At 54.9% G+C, this 26,846-nt stretch overlaps 1 protein-coding gene across 1 annotated transcript in view; it reads right to left on the bottom strand.

Moving 5' to 3' along the window:
* KIF17 (kinesin family member 17) overlaps nucleotides 1–26,846 on the bottom strand; it is a gene marked incomplete at both ends in the record, with an annotated part of 40,287 nt that overhangs the window by 3,603 nt on the left and 9,838 nt on the right. The window contains 9 exons of the mRNA XM_080802807.1: nucleotides 23–281; nucleotides 7,819–8,050; nucleotides 9,552–9,763; nucleotides 10,843–10,923; nucleotides 11,800–12,368; nucleotides 13,815–13,962; nucleotides 17,668–17,777; nucleotides 20,799–21,251; nucleotides 24,477–24,666. Of these exons, the coding sequence (XP_080658933.1) occupies nucleotides 23–281; nucleotides 7,819–8,050; nucleotides 9,552–9,763; nucleotides 10,843–10,923; nucleotides 11,800–12,368; nucleotides 13,815–13,962; nucleotides 17,668–17,777; nucleotides 20,799–21,251; nucleotides 24,477–24,666 (2,254 nt within the window). The remainder of the gene's footprint in view (nucleotides 1–22; nucleotides 282–7,818; nucleotides 8,051–9,551; nucleotides 9,764–10,842; nucleotides 10,924–11,799; nucleotides 12,369–13,814; nucleotides 13,963–17,667; nucleotides 17,778–20,798; nucleotides 21,252–24,476; nucleotides 24,667–26,846) is intronic.

Below are 26,846 nucleotides of genomic sequence, written 5' to 3'. Positions count from 1 at the left end.
AGGGGACGGCCGAGCACCTGACCTACTGGGAGGCTGGTTTTTATGATGATGGGCTCGGGGATCTTCCAGAAGCCATTGTCCTCGTCCCAGCAGGCCTCTCGCCTTATCTTCTCCAGGTTGCTGTAGTTACAGTCCCGGCGGATGAGGGGCTGCACCTGCTCCAGGAGCTGCTGGAGGAGCAGGGAGTCGCGCTCCTGCCGGCGGATGGTGGCCAAGTAATCGATCTTCTCCAGCTGGAATTCCGACTGCAGGTCTTTGATCTCCACCTCTGCTGCCCGGAGCTGAAAGCAAGGGGTTGGAGGGTGGGGGCGGCAAGAGGTGAGCAGGGAAGACACCGAGCCATGTCGCCATCTGCCCACCCACAGCACCCACGGCCTGCGCCTCTAGCCGCGCACTTGCCATCTGGGCGCTGACCCGCCCATCCACCCACGTCTGCCGCCCATCTGTCCACTGGCACTAAATGAGCACCTACTGTGTCCACAGCCCTGCAGGAAACAGGAAAAGGACTCACTCATCAGCCCCCCTGCCGGCCCCCTGGGATGATCCCGCACAAACACATTTTATCCAGGAGCCTCTGAGAAAGCGCCACACATAACACTGGGGTTACCATGTCCTAAAAGGTGTCAGAAAGTTGTACAAATCCTTTTCCTGAGGGGAGTGGAGGCATAAACTCTCAGCCTCAGCAGTGATGGCTCTCCCATGACCACGGCCAAGTTATGATGTGACAGACGTCGGACTTAAGAGGCAGAGCCACCCCGATTTGACCATGGATTCCACACTTTTGTGATCTCCTGCCCAGGACTGCCTGAATGGAGATTTCCCCCCAAACACAGGTGACTCCCAGCTGCAACCGTAACCTTGCTGTCCCTGAGCCCCAAGCCTCCTGGGTGCACAGTCTGTTTCCTCAAAGAGCAGGTACAGTTTGATTAATAAAGAAGGATGTTTTCAGTTCACGGGGATGATCATCACACGTAACCAGGTGAGAACGGACGCCGCCCGGTAGGACACAGGTGGGGAATTAATAATGCTCCATTCCTTAAGCTGGATGGTGGATACATGGTATTAAGGGTAAAAATTTTATATATCTTTGTACATCTGGAAGGATCTGGAATCCTTCACAGTGACTTCTGTAATTAACAGATGTATTGCGATAGAATTCTCACGTCCTACAACTCACCCATTTAACATGTACAAGTCAATGGTTTCTAGTATCTTCCAAGTAGTGCAGCCACCAGCATGGTCAGGTTTAGAACATCTTGTGGTCCAGAAAAGAACCCCACCCCCACAGGTACTCATCCTCCGCTTCTCCCCAACCCCCAGCCCTATGCAACCACCAATCCACTTTCTGTCTCTCTAGATTTGCTTATTCCAGAAATTTCATATCAAAGTAATATACAATATTACTTTTGTATATTGTATATACAATATACAATTGTATATACAATATACAATATATAATATACAATATCTTCTGCATGTGGCTTCTTGCACTTAGCACTGTTTTCAAGGTTCATCCCTGTCGGAGCATGTGTCAGGACTTCCTTTTCTTTTTTTTAAAGATTTACTTATTTATTTGAGTGAGACAGAGTGGGAGAGGGGCAGAGTGAGAGAGAGAGACTCTGAAGCAGATGCCCCGCTGAGCACGGAGCCCGACTCGGGGTCAATCTCACGATCCTGAGATCACGACCTGAGCTGAAACCAAGAGTCAGATGCTTAAATGACAGAGCCACCCAGGAGCCCCAGGATTTCATTCCTTTTTACTGCGCAATAATATTCCATCATGTGGCTATACCACATTGTATTTTCCCATTCATGGTTGTTTCCACTTTGAGATTAGAATGAATATTGCTGCTATGAGCATTCGTGTACAAGTTTTTCTGTGGCTGTATTTTCATTTCTCTTGCTTGTAACTGCTGGGTCACAAGGTAACACCATGTTCAACCAACTGAGGAAATGCCAGACGATTTTCCAAAGCAGCTGCACCATTTTACACTCCCACCAGCAATGTATGAGAACAGTCATTTCTCCACCTCCTTGACGACGTCTGTTACTACCTGTTTTATTATGGCTAACCCCCGTGGGTGTGAGAGGGTAGCTCTACACCATAGATGGTAGTTTTGTATTGGAGATTTGCATTTCCCTGGTGGCTAATGACATTCAGCACCGAGTTTCTCGTGTTTATTGCCCAGCTGTTTATCTTCTTTGGAGAAATGCCTGTTCAGATCCTTTGCCCATTTCTAAATTGGATTATTTGTCTTTTTATTCTGGAGTTGTAAGGGTTCTTTATGTATTCTGGATATAAGCACCCTATTGTGATATATTACTTGCAAATATTTTCTCTCATTCTATGGGCTGCATTTTCTCTTTCTTGATAGTATCCTTTGAAGCACAAAAAGTTTTAATTTTGATTAAGTCCAGTGTATCTATTTTTTTTCCCTTTGTTGTTTGTGCTTTGGTATCATACCTAAGAAAGCAATGTCTAATTTATTTTTTTAAGATTTTATTTATTTAATTGAGAGAGAGTGAGGGAGAGGGAGAAGGAAGTCTGACTCAGGGCTCGATCTCAGGACCCTGGGATCATGACCTGAGGCAAAGGCAGCTGCTTAACTGACTGAGCCACCCAGGTGTCCCAGCAGTGTCGAATTTAAGGTAACAAAGATTTACACTTTTGACTTTTATAGTTTTAGCTCTTCCATTTAGTTTCTTGATCCATTTTTGAATTAATCTGTGTATATGGTGTGAGGTTGGGATCTAACATCATTCTTTGCCATGCGGGCATCTAGTTGCCCCAGCACAAAATTGTTGAAAAGACTGTAATTTCTTCACTGAATAATCTTGGCAGCCTTGTAGAAAATCAACTGACTATAAACACAAAGGTTATTTATAGACTCGCAGTTCCATTCCATTGAACTTTATGCCTGTCTTCATACCAGGACCACACAGTCAGGATTACTGTAAATTTGTAGTACGTTTTGAAATAAAGAAGTGTGAGTCCTCCAACTTTGTTCATTTCAAGATTGTTTTGACTATTCTGTCTCTTGAATTTCTATATGAACTTTAGGGTCAGCATGTCATTCGTTGCAAAGAAGTTATTTGGGACTTTGACAGTGATTGCCTTGAGTCTGTACAACAGTTTGAAGAGTATTCCCATCTAATCATTATTAAGTCTTCCAATCCATGAACATGGGGTCTTTCCATTTATTTAGGTATTCTTAATTTCTTTCAACAAGGTTTTATTGTTTGGGGAATATAAGCTTTATACTTCTTTTGTTAAATTTATTCCTAAGTATTTTATTCTTTATTGATGTATTGTAAATTAAAAATTTTTAAACGTTTATTCTTTTTTCTCAAGATTTTATGCATTTATTTGAGAGAGAGAGAGAGAGAGAGCACGTGCACAAGCAGGGGGAGCAGCAAGTAGAGGGAGAGGGAGAAGCGGGCTCCCCGCTGAGCAAGGAGCCCTATGTTGGGGTAGATTCCAGGACCCTGGGATCATGATCTGAGCCGAAGGCAGACACCCAATGACTGAGCCACCCAGTGCCCCATGGAATTCTTGTTTTTTTAATGTTTATGGATATTATATATTTTTATTTAAGTAGTCTCCACATCCAATGTGGAGGTTTAAACTCATGACTCTGAGATCAAGAATTTCATACTCTACAGAATGAGCCAGCCAGGTGCCCTGTGGAATTGTCTTCTTAATTTTATTTGTAGATTGTTCATTGCAAGTGTGTAGAAATACAATTGCTTTTTGCTTATTGATCTTGTATTCTGCAACCTTGCTGAACTTATTGATCCTAGTAGGTAGGGTTTTTTTATTTTAGCAGATTCCTTAGGACTTTCTACATAAAAGATCATGTCATCTATAAATAGAAATAATTTTATCTATTCTTTTCCAATCTCAGTGCCTTTTATTTCACTTTCTTGCCTACTACCCCAGCTAGAACCTCCAGCCCAATGTTGAACAGAAGTGGTGAGAGCAGACATCCTTGTCTTGTTCCTAATCTTGGGGGTAAAGCTTTCAATCTCTCACCATTAAGTATGATGTTACCTGTGGACATTTCATAGATGCCTTTTATCAGAATGAATTAGTTCCCTTCTACTCCTAGTTTCCTGAGTGTTTTTATCATAATAGATGTTAAATTTTTTTCAAATACTTTTTCTGTATCATTAAGATGATCATGTGGGTTTTGTCCTTTATTCTATTGATATGGTATATTACATTAATTGATTTGGGATACTAAACCAACCTTGCATTCCTAGGCTAAATCACACTTTGGCATGATGTATAATTTGGTTTGCTAGTATCTTGTGGAGCATTTTCTGTCTATATTCATAAGAAATACTAGTCTATAGTTTTCTTGTTATGTCTTTCTATGGTTTTGGTATCAGGTGATATGGGCCCCATAGAATAAGTTAAGAAGTGTTTCCTTCTATTTCACAATTTTTTTTTAATTTTTTTTTGACAGAGACAGAGATCACAAGTAGGCAGAGAGGCAGGCAGAGAGAGAAGGAAGCAGGCTCCCTGCTGAGCAGAGAGCCCGATGCGGGGCTCGATCCCAGGACCCTGGGATCATGACCTGAGCCGAAGGCAGAGGCTTTAACCCACTGAGCCACCCAGGCGCCCCTCACAATTATTTTTTTTAATGTTTTTTAAGGGTGCCTGGGTGGCTCAGTGGGTTAAAGCCTCTGCCTTCGGCTCAGGTCATGATCTCAGGGTCCTGGGATCGAGCCCCGCATTGTGGGGGGGGGGTCCCTGCTCAGCAGGGAGCCTGCTTCTCCCTCTCCCTCTGCTCCTCCTCCCTGCTCATTCTCTCTCTCTTTCTCTCTCTCTCCCTCTCTCTCAAAGTCCTGGGTACCTGGGGATGCTGGCAGCTACCTAAATCTGAATCTCTCCAGGGAGACCCTCCGAAACAACACACAGAACAGGGAAAGAAAATGAAACTCCCCTCCGCGAAGCCTACACCAGCAGGTCCAAAATATCCGAAGCCCAGCAGAGAGCTGGTGGGCCTGCCCCACAGCGGGAGGAGTGGAAAGCGCCCAGCAAAGTGTGGAAGGGGGAGGGCAAGATGCTGGAAGGCAGATAACATCACTCCCGCAATGAGAAAGCCCTACTTTGAGCGGGGAAATACTGAGGATAGATCAGATACTGCAAAACCCAGAATGCACTGGAATGCAGGTCGGTCTCTGCAAGTCTCTGGAGAGACCGAGGGGTGAGTCTCTGCAGGGCATTGCTTCTGGACGGTGTTGAGAAGTGGGAGACCCCTTGAGATGCAAAATAAAAGTCTGCAGAAACAAGAGAAAATCACAAAAGACACACGGACCCCTCCCACTGAAAGAGAGATTGAGAGAGAAAGAGCGGACCCAAAGATGAGAGCGAGATTTGGAAGGCAAAGTCTCGACCCCTGTGATTTCCACCCCTTAGGACGTGCCCGTAACTATGTTCCTCTTCCACAGCAAAAAGGACTTTGCAAATGGAATTAAGGTTATTAATCTGTTGACTTTAAAACAGGGAGATTATCCTGGATCACCTGGTGAGCCCAGTGTAAACACGTGGTGTGACCAAGGGGTGTGGAGAACCAGGCAAAGGAGAAGTGATGCTTTAGATGAAGGAGAGTCAGAGAGCTGAAGCCGAGGAGGGGCCGGCCCCAGCAGTCTCTAAGGAGGCCAGGGGGCAGGCGGCCTCTAGAAACAGAATGACCCCCAGCGGACAGCCAGCAAGGACATGGGATCCTCAGTCCTACAGCTGCATCGGCCTGAGTCCTGTCAACAACCTGACTGACCCTGGAAACGGATTCTTCCTTAGAACCTCTGAGGAAAACCAGCCCTGCCCACACCTTGGTCCCAGCCATATGGAATTCTAAGCAGAGGAGTAAGTCATGCTAGAGCTGGACCGTGACCCAAAGAACTGTGAGATAGTAAGTTTGTGGTTTTTTAGGCAACTCTATCTGTGGTGACAGCTAACTCCCACAGTAATAGGGGACAGTCTATTTAATACTGCACTTCACTACAGGAACAGAAGAGTGTGCTGTCGACTGAGCAAACCCAGCCAGCCGCCCAAACCCTCACCTCTGCTTTTAGCTGGTCCTGAAAGTGCAGAAAAACAAGACACTGCAAAATACACAGGAAAGAGCAGAAGTAGCTAATCAAAGCTGCTCTTTGAAGAAAGAGGAAATGAAAATCAAAGCATTTCAGAAGAAAATTCCCCCCCCAAAGCATGAGCACATAGAACCAAAATATAACCCAACATCCCAATGTGCATAAAATTTCCTCCAGTTCACACATAGGAACATTTCAAATCAGCAATCCAGAAACCTTAAAGTGGGAACGGACAGAAACGAAGAAGGTATAAAATGGGACGTTTAACCGAAGCCCAGAAAGAATTTTTCAAAACTTAGGTGCATAGACGAGATTACAGAATAATCCCAGGAAGAACAAATTTGGCTGAAAACATAAAAAGGGTATTAAGAAAAAGCACGAAAATAACCAAGAAAATGTAAACACTACAGAGGTTCAAAGAGGGGAAAAGCATCAGCTTCTGCTTTGGCGAGATCTTTGGGTGAAAGGTGTCCGCTGGGGATGACAGGTGCCCTGCGGATGGCCGAGGGGGACGAGTCAGGGGCCAGAACCCCTGGGGGTGTGCCGAGGGACGCAGATGGTCGCTCCTCCGCTGTTGTCCTCAGTCCCCGTGCTCAGTCATAATTGCATCCCTTCTCCTCCTGGAGCCACTAAGCTCATATTGGGTACTGGTCCCTCCCCCAGCCTGGAAGGCTCTGCCTTGCGGTGCAACCTGGCCCCACCTTTCCTAAGGTTCGGGTCCCACCTCAGAAGCCACCAGCTCCAGAGAACGTCCCTGCCCCCCACCCAAGGTGGCCCCCAGGAACTTCTAGGGTTCTGCTAATGCTCAGTTCCCCAGTGCAGGTGGTGGTTCTAGGGGTGCGTCCACTTTGTGGAAATAAGTTGCGTACTTGTGACTGACATGTATGTACTTCAATCCAAGAAAAAAATCAAAATAAAGCCACCTGATGTGGAAAACAAAGGCAAAAGAAAAATGATTACATTTCCTTACTGCCTACAGCCCATGGACATGTCCTTGAAACTGGCAGAGGGACATTCCTCTAGGAGCTCAGCTGCCTTGATGTCGACACTTTGTTTAAGGGCGAGAGGCAATCCCAGCCTGACCCCCACCCCCGACCCCCACCAGGATCCTGGAAGCCTACTTTAACATATAAAAATTCCTTTGGAAACTTCCTTTATCTCTACCCCCCAAGATACGTGCTGGCAACCGTCCCCCAAGCCTATGGCCCACCGATACACACCTGCAGGGTCCATGACTCGGGTGTTACGAGACGGTCATGAATGACCTTTCCCCAACGATAGCTAGCCCCCTCAAGGTCCTGGAACCTTGCTTCCAAAATTCCTCGGAGCCTCACACTATCCCAGCGGGCCACTCCTCATGGCCCCGGTGCAGCTCTTTCTGCCCACAGGTCCTGTCCCCGTGCTTTGATAAGGCCACCTTTCTGCACCAAAGATGTCTCAAGAATTCTTCCTTGTCCGTCGGCTTTGAACCCTGATGTCTTTCCTACATCATCACCCTCCCCCAGAGTTCCCTTCACGGCACTATCACTGTCCAGGCCTAGCCTGCTTGTTTCTCTGCCGTCCCGTTTGGTGCACACACTCGCCCAGCACAGCAGACACGCGTCGGTCACCGGGACGGCCTCCAGGGCAGGCGAGGCATACAGCAGGCACCCGATAAATGCCCATGTGCGGAATTACGGGCCGCAGCCGGGGCCAGCGGGGTGTGCGCCGGGGCCTCACCTTCCGCTGCATCCGCTCCAGCAGCTTGCTCTTGGCCCGCACCTCCTCCTGGATCGAGTCATAGACATTGAGCAGCACCCAGTCGCCGCCGTCCTCGTCCGAGTTCTGCAGGGCCGCCACCAGCTGCTTCTTGCGCTCGTCTGCGTACCGCTTCCGGCATTTGTGCTTCTCCTTCAGGTCCTTGTTCTTGGCCTGCTCTCCCCCTACCACCTGCTGCTCCAGCAGCTGCAAACTGCCGGTGGGGAGAGGAAGGGACATGTCAGTGGGGCGGGGCCGTCACCGGGCGCTCGCTGTCCAGCGGGACATCGTGGGGTCCTCGCAGCCACCCCTCATGGACACAGGCTTGGGCTCAGACCCCAGGGGTTCCGAGCAGAGTCACCCAGTCCTGTGCGCCCAAGAGGATGGGCGAGCATCTCCCTGTGGGCCAGAGCTGACCCACCTGCCACCTGCCCCAGGCCTCCCAGAGCCCAGGGTCCCCACAGCGCACATGTTGGCAGCCGTGTTCCCCGGAACCCTGTGGGACCAGAGCAGCCCAGGCTGAGCAGTGTTCATCGTCTCCCTCTGCAGCCCCCCACCCAGCTCGCTCCAGGTTTCCCTGCTGTGCGTTCTCTAAACAACCAGGCTTCTGCCCCGCGCCGCACTTTTGGGCCACCCTGTATCTTGATGCCTTCCTGAGGCTTCTGGCCTTCAAACCCCATTCAGGGGGAGCTAAGCAAAGCTACTCTAAGAAACGGAAAACAAAGGCTTCTGTGAAGGCTTCCCGGACCATACTCCAGACCACGCCCAGACCACAGCCACGGGCATGGAGAGTTTTCTCCGGGTCTGGTGCTGGGTGGGCGTGGTATCCTTTGACCCCCATGACGAGCTTCTCAAACTGGAGCTCTTATCACCCATTTTGTAGATGAGAATCTAAGGCACAGGGAGGTTTAACGTTGGCTCCGGTGGTAGAGGTAGCAGTGAAGGCGGATGGGAGCCCAGACAGTGGACTGCACAACCCACTGGCTTCTCACACTACAGAAGCTGGCCCTCCCTGGGCCTGGGTAGCTGGTCCCCCTGGACCATGGGCCCCCTGCAAGCCAAGGTGGCAGCTCATTCGTCCTGTGTCCTGGTTCCCAACCCGCAGCCCCTGCTTGGTTCACGTTTGAACCGTGGACTGTAGGACTGGGTTTGCCACTGCTAAGAGGAGGCTGACCCCCTGGCCGTGGGGCTGACCATCACAGAGGTGACCCTGATGTTATTCTCATTTACAGAAGTGAGAACCAAGGCTCAGAAATGTTAAGTGGCTGGCACAGAGTGAAGACAGCCCAGCTCCCCAGACGGGCAGCCTCTGAGGGTGATCAGGGTGGCTTGTCCCCAGAGTGAGCAGGTCTCACATCAGGAGGGCACGCTGGGAGCTGAGGGAAGCCTGCGTCATGCCACCCTGGGATTCCTGAGAATTCCTGAGAATGCAGGCGACAGTCCCTTCCCTTTCTCCCGGAGCACCTGTGCCCCAGCAGGTGCCTGAGGGAGTCTGGTGGCACCTGTAAGGTTCCCCGGGCAGAGCACCGCCCGCCTGGCTGATGGCACCATCCCTGCCCCTTGCTCCTAAAGAGAGGATCAGGGCCTCTCCAGCCTCATCAGGCAGGGGAGTGGAGTGGAGGCTCAGCTCTCCAGGCGTTCCCATCCCCAGGCCTGGTCACAGCCCCTCCCTGCCCTGCCACGGGGCCCCACCAGCCCCATGCCCCAGCACTTACCGGGCAAGCACCTGCTGCTGGTCCACGACAGGCAGCAGGTCGTCGGTCAGCACCGCCACCTCCACGCCCACACTGTCCCTTCTCACACTGGTCGTGGCCAGCAAGGGCTGAGGCTGAGCCTCCAAGGCCATCTGGGCCTCAGCCTCAGCTCCGACGCCAGGTTCTGCTGCCGGCACCACCTCCTCGGCCACTTCTGGGCCCGGGTCAACCTCCTGAGCACAAAGAGAAACCAAGATGGAGGCAGAGAGGCCGCCCCCTGGACGCACGCTCCCGCGGCCTCAGTCCCAGATGGCAGCAGCAGGGTCCCTCATGGCCCAGGATGGGTCATTCGGGCTCAGAGCCACCCATTACCTGGTCAGGTTCCTACCCCACCATTTCCTCCAACACCCGGAAACAGTTTCTTTCCTGCCCTCCTGCCCCTGGGGACCCAGCCTCCCCACGGCAGCCGGGGCAACTTTCTCCAAATACAAATCCATGACAGCCCTTTCCCAATGAGAACCCTGCACAGATTCCCAGTGGCCTGGCAGTAAAATCCAGCTTCTTCCATGGCCTTTGTGCCCTCCGTGCCTCTCCCTGCCTTCCCCCTCCCCCAACCGCGTCCACCCAGCTGCTTCTCTGGCCTCGTTTTTCTATTGCTGAGAAAGTCGAGCTCTTCCAGGCCACAGGACTTTGGCACATGCCATCCCCTGGCCTGATGCTCTGGCCTGGCCCCTTCTTCCTGCTTGGGTCCCCTCTCAATGTCACCTTATAGCCAGGGCACCCCAGGCCACCCCATCTCCCATCTACTGAGAACCTCAAGTATGCCAGCTCCTACCCAGTGATCCAGTCCAGAGGCTGGGAGATAATTTTCTCTCTCCACACACGTGGGTAGATTGAAAGCCTTGCTCTCATTCTCCACGGCCTCTTGTGCTTTCTTAAGCAGAAGAGAGAAGGGAGGGCTCTGAGAGCAGCAGTGTTCAACCTGGGACCCAGGCGGCTCCCTGCCAGCACGTCGGGACCCCCGCCCCCGCGCAGCAGCCCTCGCCATCAGCACCCACCGGGGCCTTCATGCTCTAGACAGGCTGCCAAGGCCAAGCAAAGTCTAAGAGTTGCCGAGCAGTGGCCTCTTAGTCATAGCGATAATAAGAGGTAGGCCTGCTTTGTGACGGGCCAGTTCCGATAAGCTGGGGGTGGGCTGGGTTCACAGCCCCCGTCGTGGGGATGAAGACACTGAGGTCCAGAGTGCCACAGGAAGACCCAGGCTCCTGGGACTCCTCCGGCCTGAGGGTCTGGACCCGGGGGGGGAACTCACAGTCCCGGGCAGGAGGAAGTCATCTGCCTCAGCTTCAGACCTAGCGACACCAGGCCCCAGCAGATCCGTCAGGGAGGGGTGCTGGCAGGAGGACAGGGTCGGGGAGGGAGAGGGACAGTGGGCCAGGATCATCTTCCACTCCCTGACCTCCCCTTCAGTGCCCCACACCCCAGCCCGGCGCCTCACCAAGCCACCACCTCCTGCTGCCTGTCACCGCTGAGGGGACCACTGGGGAGCAGGGGCGAGGCGAGGAGAGAACAGGGAAGAGAGAACGCGGAAGGGAGCGAGCTCCGGGAGCATCGACTGTGGTACCTGAGGTAAAGCACGCGTCGGCACCCCCATTTTAGAGAAGAGGAAACCGAGGCCCAGAAAGCTGACTGCTCGGGGTCACACAACTCTGTGGGTGGTCGAGCCGGGCTTTAACCCAGGTCTGTCTGGCTCAAAGGCCCGTGCTCTTTACACACACGCAGGAAAGGGAAGCAAAGGAACAGGATCACGAGGGAGACAAGGGGAAGAGAATTTAAACCAGAAGAGAGAGCGGGAAGGGGGACATCACCCAGCAAAGCGGCAGGAGGGCAGGGCAGCCCCCGCCAGAGCCGGGGGTGGGGTGGGGGGTCCCTGAAAGGTGGCAGCCTTCCCGTAGCCTCCAGCCTCCTCCGGCTCCTTCCTTCGGGGCCTAGAAGCTCAGTGTAACCATGGCAACCCAGCAAATCCCCCAAGTGGGTGTCCCTCCATGAGCAGAACAGGTGCCCACCCGGCAAAGCCTCCTGTCTCCATCCCCTCTTCCCCACCGATGAGCTGAGACTGGGTTTCTGCGGCCGCCAAGCCGGAGCCCCCGCACGGACCGGACCGGACCGGACCGTCAGCACCTGCGCCAGCACCCTGCGTGCCCCCCGCCACCCGGGCCGAGCTCCGCCTGCTGCCTTTCGGCACGACATCCCGTGTGACATCAGCTACCTGTGTGGGGAGCCTGGGGGTGGCCGCCTGGGGCGCCTCGGCCCCGGCCACCGCGGAGGAGAGCCTGGCCAGCTTGGCTTCCACCTCGGCGAACGGGTCGTGCAGGCCGGGGAGCAGGCCCAGCGCCGCCAGCCGTGGCTGCTCGTCCTCGGGGACCGGCCCGGCCCTCCGCGGGGCTCCGGCGGCCTCCCAGCTGAGGTCGTGGTCCGGGAGGGAGCTGCCCACGGCCTCCGCCTCGGGCGCGGAGAACTCCACGTTGGACGGCTCCTGGGGCGCCGGGCAGGCCTCGGACATGGAGGTGTCCTCGAGCGTGGAAGACTCATCAGATCCCAGAGACGCCTCAGACTCGGAGGTCCCCGCTGTGGGCAGCTCCTCGAACCCCGGAGAAACCTCAGTCTTGGAGACATCCTCGCCGGCCAGAGCACACGGCGTGGAGTGGATCTCGGGCTTCGTGGCCAGCTCGCAGTGGAATGCAGGGGAGGACTCCGACCAGCTGACAAACTCCGCCCTGGACGTGCCCTGAGCCTTGAGGACCTCCGCCTTGAGGACCTCCGCCTTGAGGACAGCCTCTGCAAATGGAGACTCCTTTCAGCGTCTGACAGAGTACAATGGGTGACCCCCTGGGGGCCGGCCCCAAGCACATGGTCTCTGAGGGGCAGGCTTAAGAGCCAGAGCCTCCCAGACCCCCAAATACTGGCCTCCCGTCTCTGCCCTCTCCTCTGTCAGAACTCAGACCCCGCTCCTGCCTCCTCTTCCAGGAAGTCTTCCCTGACCAGCACCAGGAGCTCTCTATTCTCTGACCTCCCCGGCCTTCAGTTGCCTTGGGGCTGCTCTTCACACAGAAGGTGACTGCCCTGTGGGTCTTGTGGCCTCCGAGGCCGAGAGCTCCCGCTCAGCAAGCAGACTTCACACCCGAGACCCGGAGCAGGGGCCTCTACAGGGCACCCCTGCTCAGGGCTCTCGTCCACAGAAAATGCTAGCTCCATGGGAGTTAAAGGAACACCGCGGATGATCGTTAGACCAAATAAAACCACCTGGAGGCCTAACATTCAAACTGGACTAGAGGAACACTCTGAAGGACAGAACATGCTAGAACCTGCCCTTCCCTCTCCTCTGGGTCTGCCAGCGTGGACGAGACTACAGTCCCAAAGGCCTCCTCAGGGCTCCCAGCTCATGGGCATTACAACCACTCACTTCTTTGTCTCTGTGCCCTGGGCTGGAGACACATTCCCTTTGCTGAAAGAGGACATCCTCTCCCTAGCTCAGCGGCCAGAAGCTCCCCAAGCCTCAGTGTGCACCATGGCAATGTGAGGACTCAGCATGTCCTCACTCACTGAGGGAGTACCTAGCACCCAGCACCTGCCACGCAGCAATTCCCAATAAAAGGTACCCATGATGTGACCAATACTGCCGTCATGACAAGGCGGGGTTTATAGTATTTGGGTGAGTACTAGGAAGTCTGAGCTGCCTGGCAGCACAGGTGTTTGGAGGATAGTGGTAGGGTAGAACATTCTAGAATGTCAAAAAGACAACGAAAATCTTCAGCAAGGAGGAACTTCTTGATAATAATTGAATCCTTATTTGGGGATGTGGTTGCTTTGTTCACAGAGCAGCTCAAAAATGAGAGGAGACTAGAAAATGCTGAAGCAGGAGGGGGGAACTTACCCATGAAATATGGGTGATACGTTGTATTGCTAAGTCAGCCTTGGGCTAGGGCCCAGCCTGGGGCCAAGGCTTCACGGATGCAACGCTGGGTGGGTGAGAACACTGCCTGGGTTCCAATCCTGACTCACTTCACCAGCTGTGTGACCATGGACAAATTACTCACCCTCTCTGTGCCTCGGTTTTCTTACCTATAAAATGAGCCTCATGGCGGTACCTACCTTGCTGGGCTGTCGTAAGGAGTAACTAGAACTGAGCCTGGTGCATAGGAAGTGCTCTGTGAATGTCAGTTAGTAAAATGGGGAGGGGGAGCCAGCTGGCCACCCTCCCGATAGCCCGGGTCAGGTGCCCACCTGTCTCCTTACGCAGGTTCTCCTCCAGTGTGGACAGCTTCACGTCGTAGGAGTTGCGCATGGCAGTGATGTCCTCCTCCAGCCGGGCCCTGGACTCCTGCTCTGCCTCATAGTCGGCCCTCAGCCGGGCCAGTCGTTCCTCGTACTCCTGGGAGCGGGAGTGGGGGAGGGTGGGGGGAGAAGACACGGGGTGGGGGTGGAGGCCCAGGCAGCATCAAACCACAGTTCACCTTCTCTGTCATTCAAACAACCCGGAAATACCAACAAGCCAAAAGACCTAAGTTAAAATTACCTACACAATACAGGGATGAAATTGGCTGGGGTAGGCCCTTCTGAAGTTTGTCGGCATTTTTTAAAAGATTTTATTTATTCATTTTATTTTATTTTTTATTAAAGATTTTATTTATTTGACAGAGAGAGACACACAGCGAGAGAGGGAACACAAGCAGGGGGAGTGGAAGAGGGAGAAGCAGGTTTCCCACTGTGCAGGGAGCCTGATGTGGGGCTCGATCTCAGGACCCTGGGATCATGACCTGACCTGAAGGCAGATGCTTAACAACTGAGCCCCCCGGCTGCCCCTTTATTTATTCATTTTAGAGAGAGAGAGAGAGGAGGAGAGGGTAGAGGGAGAGGGGGATCATCTCCAGCAGACTCCCTGCTGAGCACAGAGCCCTACACGAGGCTCCATCCCGTGACTCTGAAATCATGACCGGAGCTGAAATCAAGAGTTGGACGCCCAACCGACTGAGCTACCCAGGCGCTCCTAGACTATTTCAGTGGCTTCCTATGTTACAGGGCAAAATCTAAGCCTCTCGACCGAGTCCCCAGAGATCTGGACAGCCCAGTCCATTACATATACCCCACATTGGGCACATGGACCACTTTCCACTCTTCGACAGGCCCACGTTCCCCTGCCTCGGGGTCTCTGCCCTCATCCCCCAGCGAGCTCTTCCTTCAGCCCTCAGCTCAGTAACACCCCCTCCAAGTAGCCCTCCCTGACCACCCTCTCTGACAGCACCGTCCCCTCCTGCAGCCTCAGCGCCTAGCACAGAGGAGGGAGGGGCTCGGGGCAAACTCCTGAGTCCATGAGTGCCTGGAGCCCACCGCTGGCCTGGCCAGAAGGTAACCGGACCGCTCTGGCTTCCAAGCACACCTCCCACGGGCAGGGCCAGGGATCAGGCTGATGACAGTACATGACCTCCTGTGTTGTGAAGCTGCCCCTGAGAAAGCCAGACGGACAGGCCGGGGGAGGAGAGGGACAGCCCCTGCGCACACACCCACCTCACCAGGACCCTTCCAGAACACAGCCTGGAGTTCTACGATGGCACAGACTCTATGACCCGGGCTCTCGGGGAGGGACAAAGGATCGTTAATATGTGACTGAGGTGCATTTGAGTCCCAGGGCCAAACATAGGGCTGCTAGGGCCCAGGGAGGTGACTTGCCCAGAACCACACAGCTCTCCAGTGGCCACAGGAGACCTCCTACACCCCATCTGCTTTCTCACTGCCCCCCCGCCCCCTGCCCTGGCTTCCTCTCCTCCCCAGCAGGGACTCGGGCCCTACCCTACACTCCTCCTTCAGCAAGCTCTACACAGCCCCCTCCACAGTTCCCTCTCTGCACGGCCCTGGCCCCAGGGTCACCCTGGCTCAGCCTTGTCACACCTACACAACCAGGAAGACCTGGCTGGAGATGCAGGTAGGCACATGTACACACTCACGTGCACACGTGTGCACACACACACAGCAGTACCAACCTCCAGTCCCAGTGGTACATGTGTGACCCTGAACCACAGAGGGTCTCTTAAGCTGCTGAGCGCCCCTCCCGGGTCCTTCTGCTCTCCCTCCTTCTGCAACCCTCCACCTCTCCCATTTCCCATCTCCTGCTTCCCAGACAACACTGAAGCATGCCCTCGCCATCCCAGCCCACGCCTTCCCATCTACCTGCAGATCTACCCGAAAGCGCTTCATCGTCCTGCGACAGTGGACAAACCATGTGAAGCCAAGCCACCCACTTAGTGACTTTGCTCTTTCCATCCCTGTCTCCCACCCGCAGCGCAGACTTCTTTCGAGATCACCCCCAGCAGTTACAGAATGTGCTCTGATACTCGACACAGAACAACTCTCCCATGGCCCCTTGCAGAACCCCAGCTACAGGGCCCAGTGCCAGCAGGGGCTTGGAAAATGCCTGCCAACCCAGTCCCCCAAGTCCTGCTTGGTGCTAGTTCCACGGTCCCATGGTAAGAAGACCCCCAAACAGTCTCCGAGAGCTTCAACAGCCTGTCCTGGGGCACGGAGCCCACCAAGAACTGGGCTTGCAGAATGGAAAAGCTGGATGGACCCAGGAATCTTCTGGTCCAAATCCCCCCTTCCCTGGTGCAGCCGGGAGACTGAAGCCCATGGAGTCATATCTCCCACTCGTGGAGGAGCCCATCCCTGGCCCGGTACCGTCGCCGCCACACACAGGGGCCACCCCCTCATCGTGAGAGTCCTGACTGGTTCCGGATGGGAAAGGAAAGCACGGTTCCAGGCACATAGTAGGTGCTCAATAAATATGAGGGGCTCATAAGTGAAACGGGAAGGAAGGCGAGAGGGAAGACAGACACCTTTGACTCTTCCTCCAAGTGTGGCTCACAGAAGAAATAGCAGGGCCTGAGAGGACACGTGGTGGTGGCCACGGGCGGGGGGTGGATACGCAGATGCAGCAGCCACGGGGCTATCTCGTGAAGACAAGGCCAGCGATCGCCACCCCCGGCGGAAGGACCTGCCAGTCACTGGCTCCCTGAAGCAGCCAGCCCAGAGTGGAGTCTCCTCTCTGGTGATGCAGGGGGGATGGTGGTGCCCTGCTCCTTGGCCGGGGTGCCAGCCCCACCCAACCAGGCTCCCTCAGGGGGAACAGCTGTCATGGATAGCTTTTAGGGACTCTGGCCAATTTCTCCCAGCCCTCCAGCCCACAGGACTCAGACTCCCAGGACTTACCTAGTCTGCCCCTCAGAGGCTCGGCCCCAGACCCCCACAGCCTCACTAGGGCTCCCAGGGGCCCCAGGGCTTATCACTGAGTTTATAATTGAGGGGCAGAGGCCCAGCTGCGGACACATCCAGGGATCCAGTCCCTGCAGAGCTATCCCAGTCTGGCCTTCCTTCTCCACCAGGAAAAAGCCAGTGTCCCACGCCATGCTCAGGTCTCTGAATGGGGCCCTCAAATGGCAGGGATTTCCGGAAACCAGCAGGGCCTGGAGTCAGGATGGAGCCTAAGCTGGGAGTTAGGGGCTCTGCTGAGTCTGGCTGTGTAAGCTCCCCGCTAGGGATCAGCTCGGTATCTGTAAACCAGGGCATTGTTACCTGGCCTGCTGGTTCCCAGAAATGCTGGAAGGTACACATGGGGAGAAAGAGGGGGCCCGAGGAGACAGCTTTTTCTGGGAGGCCAACACCCCACTTACCCACTGGCCAAATGAGTGCCTGGGCCTCCCCACTGCCCAGCCAGAGCACCCGGCTCTCAGCCTCTGACTTGTGGGCACCTGACAAAGCGACCAATTCTTCCGCTCTGCCCCCTCTGCCCAGCTCAGGCTGTTCCCACCACCAGGAAGGCCTCCATTTCCATCAACCCACAGCCACCCTCCTTCCCACAGTACGGAAAAGAGACAGCACCCCATTCTAGAGTCAGGACCTGAGTTCAAATCCCACTCAGACTCTCCTTAGCTGGGAGACCTTGGGCGAGTCACGGCACCTAGCTCCAAAAGGGAGACTGAGGTACCAAGCCCACGATTCTGGTGGGGGTAAAATGATATCATTCGGCAGGTGCTCTCCTGCTGGGCCCCACCTGCCTGCCTTTCTCCCACCTACCCCGGGGTCTCACCTCTCGGATCAGCTGCTTCTCGGCCTCTGTGTCAGGCTGGATCACCGGTGGGGGCGCCAGCTTCTCCTCAGTCTGGACAGCATTTAGGGGGGCCTGACCGGACAGTAGATCTGGGAGAGAGACAGAAAGGAGGGCTGTGACCGAGCTGCGCAGAGTCTGCGAGAACCAAGCCAAAATCTGGAAAGAGACAACCACAGACTTAATGCAAAACACACTTCACAGCATTGAGTCTCTTTCAAGCACGTCTCTATGTAAAATACTAATTTACTCAGTCATTCAACAAATATTTCTTGAGCACCTGCATGTTCTAGGCACTGGCGACGCAGCATTAAACAAAACAGACAACACTCCACACCCACACTGAGTTTTCAAACAGAGGAAGAAGGTACACACAGTAAATAAGCAAAATGCTAACATGTTATAAGCGGACGTGTTCTAGCAAGAGAGAGAAAGCGGGGAGGGTGCTCAGAGTAAGAACCAAGGGGGTGGGGGGCACAATTTAAACAGTGCGTTCAGGGAGGACCTCTTAGATAAGGTAAGGTAAAGGCAGTGGCCTGAAGGAAGTGGGAGAGAGAAGCAGGCAGAGATCTCAGGGAAGAGCTTTCTAGACAGAAGAGAGCAGTGAGTGCAAAGGTCCTGTGGCAGGAGTGGGCCTGGACTGTTCCAGGAACAGCCAGGAAGCCAATGTGGTTGGAACGGAGTAAGGGAGGGAGAGAACAGGTGACGAGGAGCTCAGAGAGGGTGTGGGGGATCACAGGGACACTGAAAGCTGTGCTGATGACTTTGGGTTTGACTTGGTTAAACAGGCCAAGGTTGGGGGGGGGGGGGTTGTGCAGGGCCGTAAAAGGACATGCATTTGGACAGGACCTCCCTGGCTGCTGTGTGGGGAATGGACTGAGGGGGATAAGGACAGACTCCTGGATACCTGTTGGGGGGTGTCCCCTAGTAATTCAGGTAGGAGATGCTAGTGACTCAGGGGACAGCAGTGGACAGATTCTGGACATCTCTTAAAGGTAGAGACAAGATCTGATGCTGGATTGGATACAGGTTTGTGTGAAAACGAGAAGCTAAGGGCCACCCCAGGGTTTCGGGTTTGAATACTCAGAAGGAAAAGGGTTGCCATCCCCTGCACGGGGACCGCCAGGCTGGGGGAGATCAAGAGCTCAGTGTCAGACACGCTAAGTTCCAAATGATCCCTCAACAGCTGGATGTTCAAGTCTGGAATTCAGAGGACACTGTGTCGCAACTGTTTTTTAAATTGTCTCTATTTTGTGATGTTTGATATAGCGGGGGACTTGCCCGCCAGGGAGAGACGGCCTCTGGCCAGGCTGGCTAATTCCTAGAGAAAGCAAACAAACTATTAGCCCGCCTTTCACCTGCCAACCAAGCGAGTCCGCACCCCTCCTGCCCCTCCATCTGACTCGCACTCCCAGCCAGGATCTCCCCTGCCCTAAGTTCCCGGGGGCCGGGACTGCCCCTGTGCCCCTGCCCATAGGAATCCTTCAATCCAGTCCTTCCTGGGCTCTTGCTCCTGCCCAGACTTTCCCACAGAAACCCTAGTCATGGCTCCAAATCCAGCTCTGGTTCCGGATCCCCCTCGTTCCTCCCTGTCTCCTGACCGACGCTGGAGCTCCCCCACCGGACCCCCCCAGGACATGTGGCCCCATGTGCTGTCCCATCCTCTTGTTTCTAGTGTAACGCTGACCTCTCCAAGGGCCCCCGCAGGCCCCTTTATGAATGAAGACCTAGACACAAACCACACGGCCAGGCTGGGGGGGCCACACGGGAGCCAGAGCCCAGAGATGGTGTTTAAAGCCACAAGGTGAGGCCACCTTGGAGGGAGTGTGGAAAGAGGGGAGGTCCTGGTGATGAGCAGGAGCAGAGGTGGGGAAGCGGGGAAAGAGGAGGAAGGCAGACTGCCGGTAAGATCTCTCACCTCGGCGCTCAAGGCCCTTTTCAGCCCAGCATGTCCAGCCCTTACTGGCCGTCTCCCAGCGCCCGGCTCGGCAGGCTGCCAGCACGACTGCTTGTTTCCCAAATATCCCTTATAGTTTTGTGCATCTTTTCACAGTCTGGCCACTCTCATCCTGGCTAACAGGGAGACCTCTCTGCCTCCAAGACTCTGCTCAATCACCTCCTCCTCTGGGAAGCCTTCCCTGACTGACCACACCCTACCCCTAAACAGACTTGGTCACTTACCCCCTTCTGCCCTCTAGTGGCCAGTTCGGCTCTCTGACCTATGTGTACTGTCTGCTGGAGGGTCCTTCTCCCCCAGACCAGATGCCCATGAGGCAGAGGCTGGATTGGATTCGTCTCTGGGCTGTCAGTGCCCAGCACAGGTGCACACACAGGGGGCTGCTCAGTGAGCTTTGGGTGGGTGGATGGGTGGATGGATGTGTGGGTAGGTGGATGGCTGGGTAGGTGGGTATGTGGATGGGTGGGCGTGTGGGTGGGCGGGTAGGTGGACGGTTGGGTGCATGGGTGGATGGATGGATGGGTAGACGGGTGATAGATAAATGGGTATGTAGAATGGACGGACAGAGAGGAAGGTGGGTAGGGAGGTAGATGAGTGGATAGACAGACTCAGGCTCTTTTGTGCTCCCTTCCCCAGGGAATTCTCCGGTAAAGAAAACCCCAGAATGTGCAAGGACCCCAGAGAGCTTGAGCTGCACATGGAGATCTCTCCTTGCCGGATGACAGCCAAACACCTGGGTGTGAGAGCTGCGCGATCACAAGGTGCCTGAGTGGGGGTGGGACACGGGGGAGTGAGTCACCCGGCTGCTCGGCAGCATGGTGTCACGATGCTGCCACAGAGACAGATGCTGCCACAGAGACAGCAGCCACACAGGTGGGATGGTGGCTGCGCGGCCAGGAGGCGGCGAGCCCGTGGCTGACGGAACAGACCAAAGAGACCCCTTCCCGAGTCCCTGGGGGAGCAGAGGGCCCCCGACCATCACTGAGCCAGCTCTCACCGACTGTTCATGCTCACAGGACGCGGAGAGGAGACGGGGCTTCGCTTCTGAGTCTCGCGGATGGGCAGCCAGAGGCAGAAGACTAAACAGGGGCGGCAGGGGGGAAGCCTCTGTCCCCAGCCCTGGGCCTTCCTGCCCCCTCCTCCCCCGGCCACCCACCTGCCAGGTTGCCGGGGCTCATCTGCTGGGCCAGGATCTCCTTCAGCTTCTTGATCTCCTCCTGGTACTCGCGCAGGAGGGCGTCCTTGGGGTCCTCGTTGATGCGCGGCTTGTTCCTGATGTTCTTGGCCCGGTTGGCGTAGCGCAGGGTGCTGAGCGTCTCGTCATAGTTGTTGTCCGCAGGTGACAGGCAGGCCACCATCAGCGTCTTCGTGTTGCCGCCCAGCGAGTCCTGCAGCAGCCGCGTCAGCTTCGAGTCCCGGTAGGGGATGTGCTTACAGCGCCCGTCCACCAGGGCCGAGATGACGTTGCCCAGGGCCGACAGCGACAGGTTGATCTTGGTGGCCTCCTTGAGCCGCTCCCCCGTGGCACCCGTCTTGGACTGCCGCTCGCTGCCCGCCAGGTCCACCAGGTTCAGCTTGCCGGCACGGAGGTGGTCCTGGCCCCGCTCGTCTGTGGACGGACCAGGTGGAGGGTGAGGGGCTTTTGGTGAGCCCCACGTGGGACCCTTAGCCACAGGCACACATCACTCCCACCACCAGCCACCTAGGAGCCCCTGAGAGAGGCACTGTCACCATCCCCATCTTACAGAGGAGAAAACTGAGGCTCAGAAAGGCATTTAACTGGCTCAAGGTCACACCGCCGCTAAGTGGCAGACCCAAGGTCAGAACACAGGGCTGCTTGACTCGGGGAGCAGAGGCTAGAAGGTCCAGACTATTCTCTGAGCGTGGTGGGGATTTCTTTCAGTGATCACAATGGCTCCCCCAGATTCCCTGCGAGGCCAAGAGTGGGAGTATATGACTGGGTCACCCAGGGCCTTGTATCCTTCACTGCAAAAGACATTGGCTTTGGAGGCTCTTGGACCTGGTTCCCGACCCAGCCCCACCTCCTCCTTGCTGTGTGACCTTAGCAGAGACTTGCACCTCTCTGGTCCTCAATTCTTACAGCCACAAAATGAGACTAACACCATTTCCCCACTCGGGAGGAGTAAAGTTACAGAGTTGACTCAGGGCCCAGCACACAGCAGGGGCTCATCCCCCCAAGAACAAGCCTGGATCTGAGGTGACCAAGGTCGTGTGAACAAGGCAGACCCCAGTGGTGAGCGTGACAGGAGTCGGGCCCTGGCTGGTAACATGGGCTCAGAGCACAGATTTTGAAGGCGCAGATCTTGGGCGTCCAATCTTGATTCTATATCTTAATTGCTATGAAACTTGGGGAAAACAGCTTGACTCAGTTCCCACTGAGATGGGCGCGGGGAGGCAGGTGGAGGGGCAGGAGGCTTCCTCCTCGGTCTCCTGCGGGTTGAAACCAGAACTGGCCTCATGGTGCCCATGCACACAGCAACCTGGAGTAAATCATATATAGATGGACAGTTTTTTTTTTTTTAATCTGACACCAGATCCCCAGCCACATCATATATAGATGGACAGTTTTTTTTTTTAATCTGACACCAGATCCCCAGCCACATCATATATAGATGGACAGTTTTTTTTTTTTTAATCTGACACCAGATCCCCAGCCACATCATATATAGATGGACAGTTTTTTTTTTTTTTTTTTAATCTGACACCAGATCCCCAGCCACATCATATATAGATGGACAGTTTTTTTTTTTAATCTGACACCAGATCCCCAGCCACATCATATATTAAAAAAAAAACTGTCCATCTATATATGATGTGGCTGGGGATCTGGTGTCAGATTAAAAAAAAAAAACTGTCCATCTATATATGATGTGGCTGGGGATCTGGTGTCAGATTAAAAAAAAAAAAAAAAAAAAAAAAAACCTGGAGTAAATCAATAGCGAGTCCGGCTGGTACCCAAGAGAGACTTGGACACATGAGGGGCTTGAGGTTTGGGGCTATTTTTTTTTTTTAAAGCAGCAGCAGGACAGAGGGACTGGGAACTGTGCTCTTGCCTGAATGTACTGGGAACCTTAAACAGGTTTGTACTCTTCGCCCCAGGAGGTCCACTCCTGGAAATGTTATCCAAGGAGATGACTGTAAAAGCAGAAAAGGCTGGGTGCACCAAGATGTTCATGGTAGCATTGTTTACAACCCCCCCAAACAGGAAACAACCTCACTGCCCTTTAAAGATTGGTTAGAAAAGCACATGAGAAATGTGCCCTCCTTCAGCCGGCACCCAGGGTCTCAAAGACCAGGCAGGAACGATGCTCGGGGATGGCGTGGGGAATGGGACGCAAGGGAGAAACTAAATACAGCGTAAGAGTTCGATTGTTTTTATAAATTTCACAGGATAATAAGGACCAAAAAACCCCAATACACTCAAATGCTAACAGGTGTGCTTATGAGTAATTTTACCTACCTTTCTCTAATTCCTAAATAGCATTATTGAACTTATTTTATAATGAGAATGATGGACAACTTTTAAATTTGTTGACAGGGCACCTGGGTGACTCGTTTGGTTAAGTGCCCGACTCTTGACTTTGGATCCGATCATGATCTTGGGGTCATGAGATGAAGCCCTGCTTAACATTCTCCCTCTCCTTCTGCCCCCCTCCCTGCTCACACACACACTCACTAAAAAAAAATTTAAAAATAGAAAAATAAATTTGTTTAAAAGCCTGTCTCCAGGCAGCCTGCTCCATCCTTCAAACCCTTCTGCAAAGACCAAGGTACACCCCCAAAGGCACCCTGTCCAGATCCTTCCTCACCTGCCCTAGGCCCTGCCCCCCAAGCACAGACTCATGGCAGGACGCCGTGACCTCACTGACCCTGCCCAACCCATATCAGCACCCTGGGGAGACTCAGACCCAGCAAGCACCAGGCAGTTGGCCTGGGGCCAGGTCACCCCATATGCTGGGCGATGTCGTGGGAGGTACCCCGGCTTTGACCTTGGGTCCGGGATCTCTCCAGAATTATGTTTCTGGTTAGGCGGAGGCTGTTTCCTGCTGCAGTGCTCTAGAGAGTTCTATCCATGATGGACTTGGAGGCAGCTGCCATGTTATTGGGAAAAGCCCAGATGTCAGAGAGAATCAGGTTCAAATCCCAGCTCCCCCACTTATCAGTGGGACCCCACACAAGCAAGCCACTGCACCTCTCAGAGCCTCAGTTTTCCCGTCTGTAAAATGGCAATAGAACGCCTGCCTCTAGGACTCCCGTGGGCTGTAAACAGAAGGAAGCCTGGGAAGTGCTTAGCATAGCCGCTACCAGTGGCCAGAAATAAATATGAGTTTCTTCCCTTCCTCAGGGACTCTTCTAGACAGGGGGACGCGGGGGATGACTGAAGGGTGGGGAGCACCGCAGAGAAAGAGGAGACACGGAAATATCCAGGCAGGACACGCTGGAGACAGAGCCCTGGGATCGAGGCCCAGCTCTGACACTTTCTAGTTGCGGGACCTCAGTTTCCTCATTTGTAAGATGGGGGCGATGCTGGTAGCCACCTCCTGGGCTGTGGTAAGGAATAAACAAGCTAACGCACAGAAACTGCGTGGCACATAGTAGGTGCTCAGTGTGAGCGGCCAGCAGCAGTATTGTTGATGCTGCTGCTTATCCAGGAAACCTGGGCCCTACCTAGCACAGGAGGGTCCTCCTGGGCGGCTCTCAGGCCGTTTGAGCACCTTCTCCCAGTTTCGAATGGGGCCCCCAAGGGCCCTGGAGGTGAAAGGTCTCGGCGCCCGGCTCCGGCTCCCCCGCCCCCAGCAGCACCCGCACGTACCCACGGCGTAGATCTCGATGCTGATGGTGAAGATCGAGTGGGAGCGCGAGGAGTCCTTGTTCATCAGCGTGTAGCCCACTGAGCGGTTCTTCCAGCCCATCTCCATGATGCGCTCACACTGGGCCACGCTGTGCACCGTGTGCATGGAGAGCCCCTTCACGTACACGCCCCTCTCCGGGTGCTCCTTCAGCTGTGGGTGGGAGGGACGGGTCAGAGCCTCGTGGGACCAGGGATCCCCAAGGGACCCAGGGAAGGGCCCAGTTCGGGCTGCCTCTGCCCTCCTGCAGTGCAGGGAGGCACCTCACGGTCCCTCAACAGGCAGGGGCTTTGCTCCGGGTGGAACCAGCCTCAAACCCACCCCACCTCTTTCTTCCTTGTTGTGGGATCTTGAGCCAGTAACATAACTTCTTCGGGCCTCGGTTTCCGTATCTGTAAAATGGGTATGAGATACCCATCTCTTAGGGATGGGATGGGGATTCAATCAAATAAGGACCGTCCAGGCTTGGCACAGGGACTGGCACGTGGCAAGTGCCCCGTAAAGCCAGGCGCTGTCCACGTTGTTGGTGGTGGCAGGATTATTATGAAGGGGCGTTCTAGCCCGGGCACTCAGCTGCCAGGGGCTGACCCTGTGGTCCCCCGAGGGCTCGGAAAGCTGCTCCTTCGCCCTTTCGACAGGGCTCCTGGTCGCCTCTCTGCTGTAGCTCCAGGGAAACGGGAACGTTCCCAGGCCCTTGGATCGTGGCCGGCAAAGGGCCATTTGTTGCCCAGAACTCCCACTGGCGCCAGCTCAAACCAGCCTCCAGCCCTCAGCGTGATGGCAGCGAGCAAATTAATTTATCTGACTGCTCCCTGCTTCCTCTCCAGGCAGCCAAGTTATTTTGTTGCTGACACAGAGCTGTGAAATGCAATATTTTTCAAGTGTGAGGAAATAAAACCACCCCGGCGAGAGCAGAATGAATTAGGACAAGTCATGTCCCTGCTGGTCTGAGCCACAGAGGCTCAGTTGCTTGGCTCCCGACAGCTCTGGGGTCCCACGTGGGGCTGAGCCCTCGCTGCGTGGGGTCAGGGGACAGACACACAGGCTTGCCCTATCTGCTCAAGTGTGGAGAAACACCCAGACCCAGATTGAAGGACTGGAAAACCATCAGAGGCACAGACTAGGAAGGGATTTGCTGAAGGTCACAGAGCTATCAATGGGGTCCCCCGCGATGGAAGGATCCACAGGCCTGGGATGGAGAAGCCGGAGCATCCCGCAGTAACTGAAGTCTGAAATGACAAAGAGCTGACCTTGACCTAGGACATAGGGGGTGAGGGTAGAACACCAAGGACGGAAGCAGGAGACCCTGCCAACAGAGGGTGGTTGAAGCCAGCCTGAAATGCGCTGGCAGCGCCCTCTGGCTCCCATCACCTGCCCGCCTGCCCCCCCCCCCCCGCCCCAGGACCTGGAAGCCACCTGCACACAGTGGGATCTGGGCCCTGGGGGTGAGCAGTGGCTCCCGGCCTCAGCCTCAGGGAGCAGCAGGCTCCTGGTCTCCTAGGGCAGAGGCCTGGCCTTGCCACTTGCTGGCCGGAGAAGTCAATTCGCCTCTCTCCACCCCGGTTCCCTCTTCTGTCTGATGATGATAAGTCCTGTTTCTGTAAGACCACTAGGAGGGCTGAGAAGAGGAAGGAGCTAGGGGCCAGTCTGGGGGGTACGCGGAGGGGCGCCACCAGCCGAGGGCATGGGGGGTTGGGGGCGCCCCTCAGGAGCAGGGAATGTGGGCAGGGAGGCAAGCCCTCCCGCAGCGACGCCACTGCCCTACTTTTAGGCCCTGGAAGGCTTGCTCCCCAACCTCACGATCCCCCACAATCCTGCCCCACTCAGTCCCAGTCCTGCTGCCCCAGGGAGGCCCTGAGTGCCCGAGTAAATACTCCCTCCGACCCAGCCCAGAGCCTGGGCACCATGGCAACAGCTGGGATGCAGCTGGTGAGGGGCAGGTGCCCCAGGAAGAAGGGGCTCCTGTCACTGCCCCCCAGTACAGTGAGAGGCCCCCGAGGGCTCTACCTCTACCGCCCAGGGTGGCCTGGTTCCCTGAGGCTGGTTGGTAGTGGTGTCCGGGCCGATCTACTCACCTCTAATCACCAAAACCATCAGGCCCTGTGGGAAGCACAGGTTCCCAGCCCGTGCTGCGGGGCCGGCCACCTGGACTCAAACCCAGCCTCCCCCTTTCCTGACTGTGTGCGCGGAGGCTGGCCCCGCCCAGGCGCATTGAGCCTCCGTTTCCTCCTCTGGCATAAAGGGTCAGAGCAGCAGCCCCTCCTAAGTCTGTCCCGAGGTTCCCAGGAGCACCCATCCGCACCTTCTCCAGGAGACAGCGGGTCAAACCCCCC

The sequence above is a fragment of the Martes martes genome (assembly GCF_963455335.1).
Source record: "Martes martes genome assembly, chromosome: 4".
NCBI lineage: Eukaryota > Metazoa > Chordata > Mammalia > Carnivora > Mustelidae > Martes > Martes martes.
Note: the sequence above shows the minus strand (reverse complement) of the source record. Positions and strands in the feature narration are given on the sequence as shown.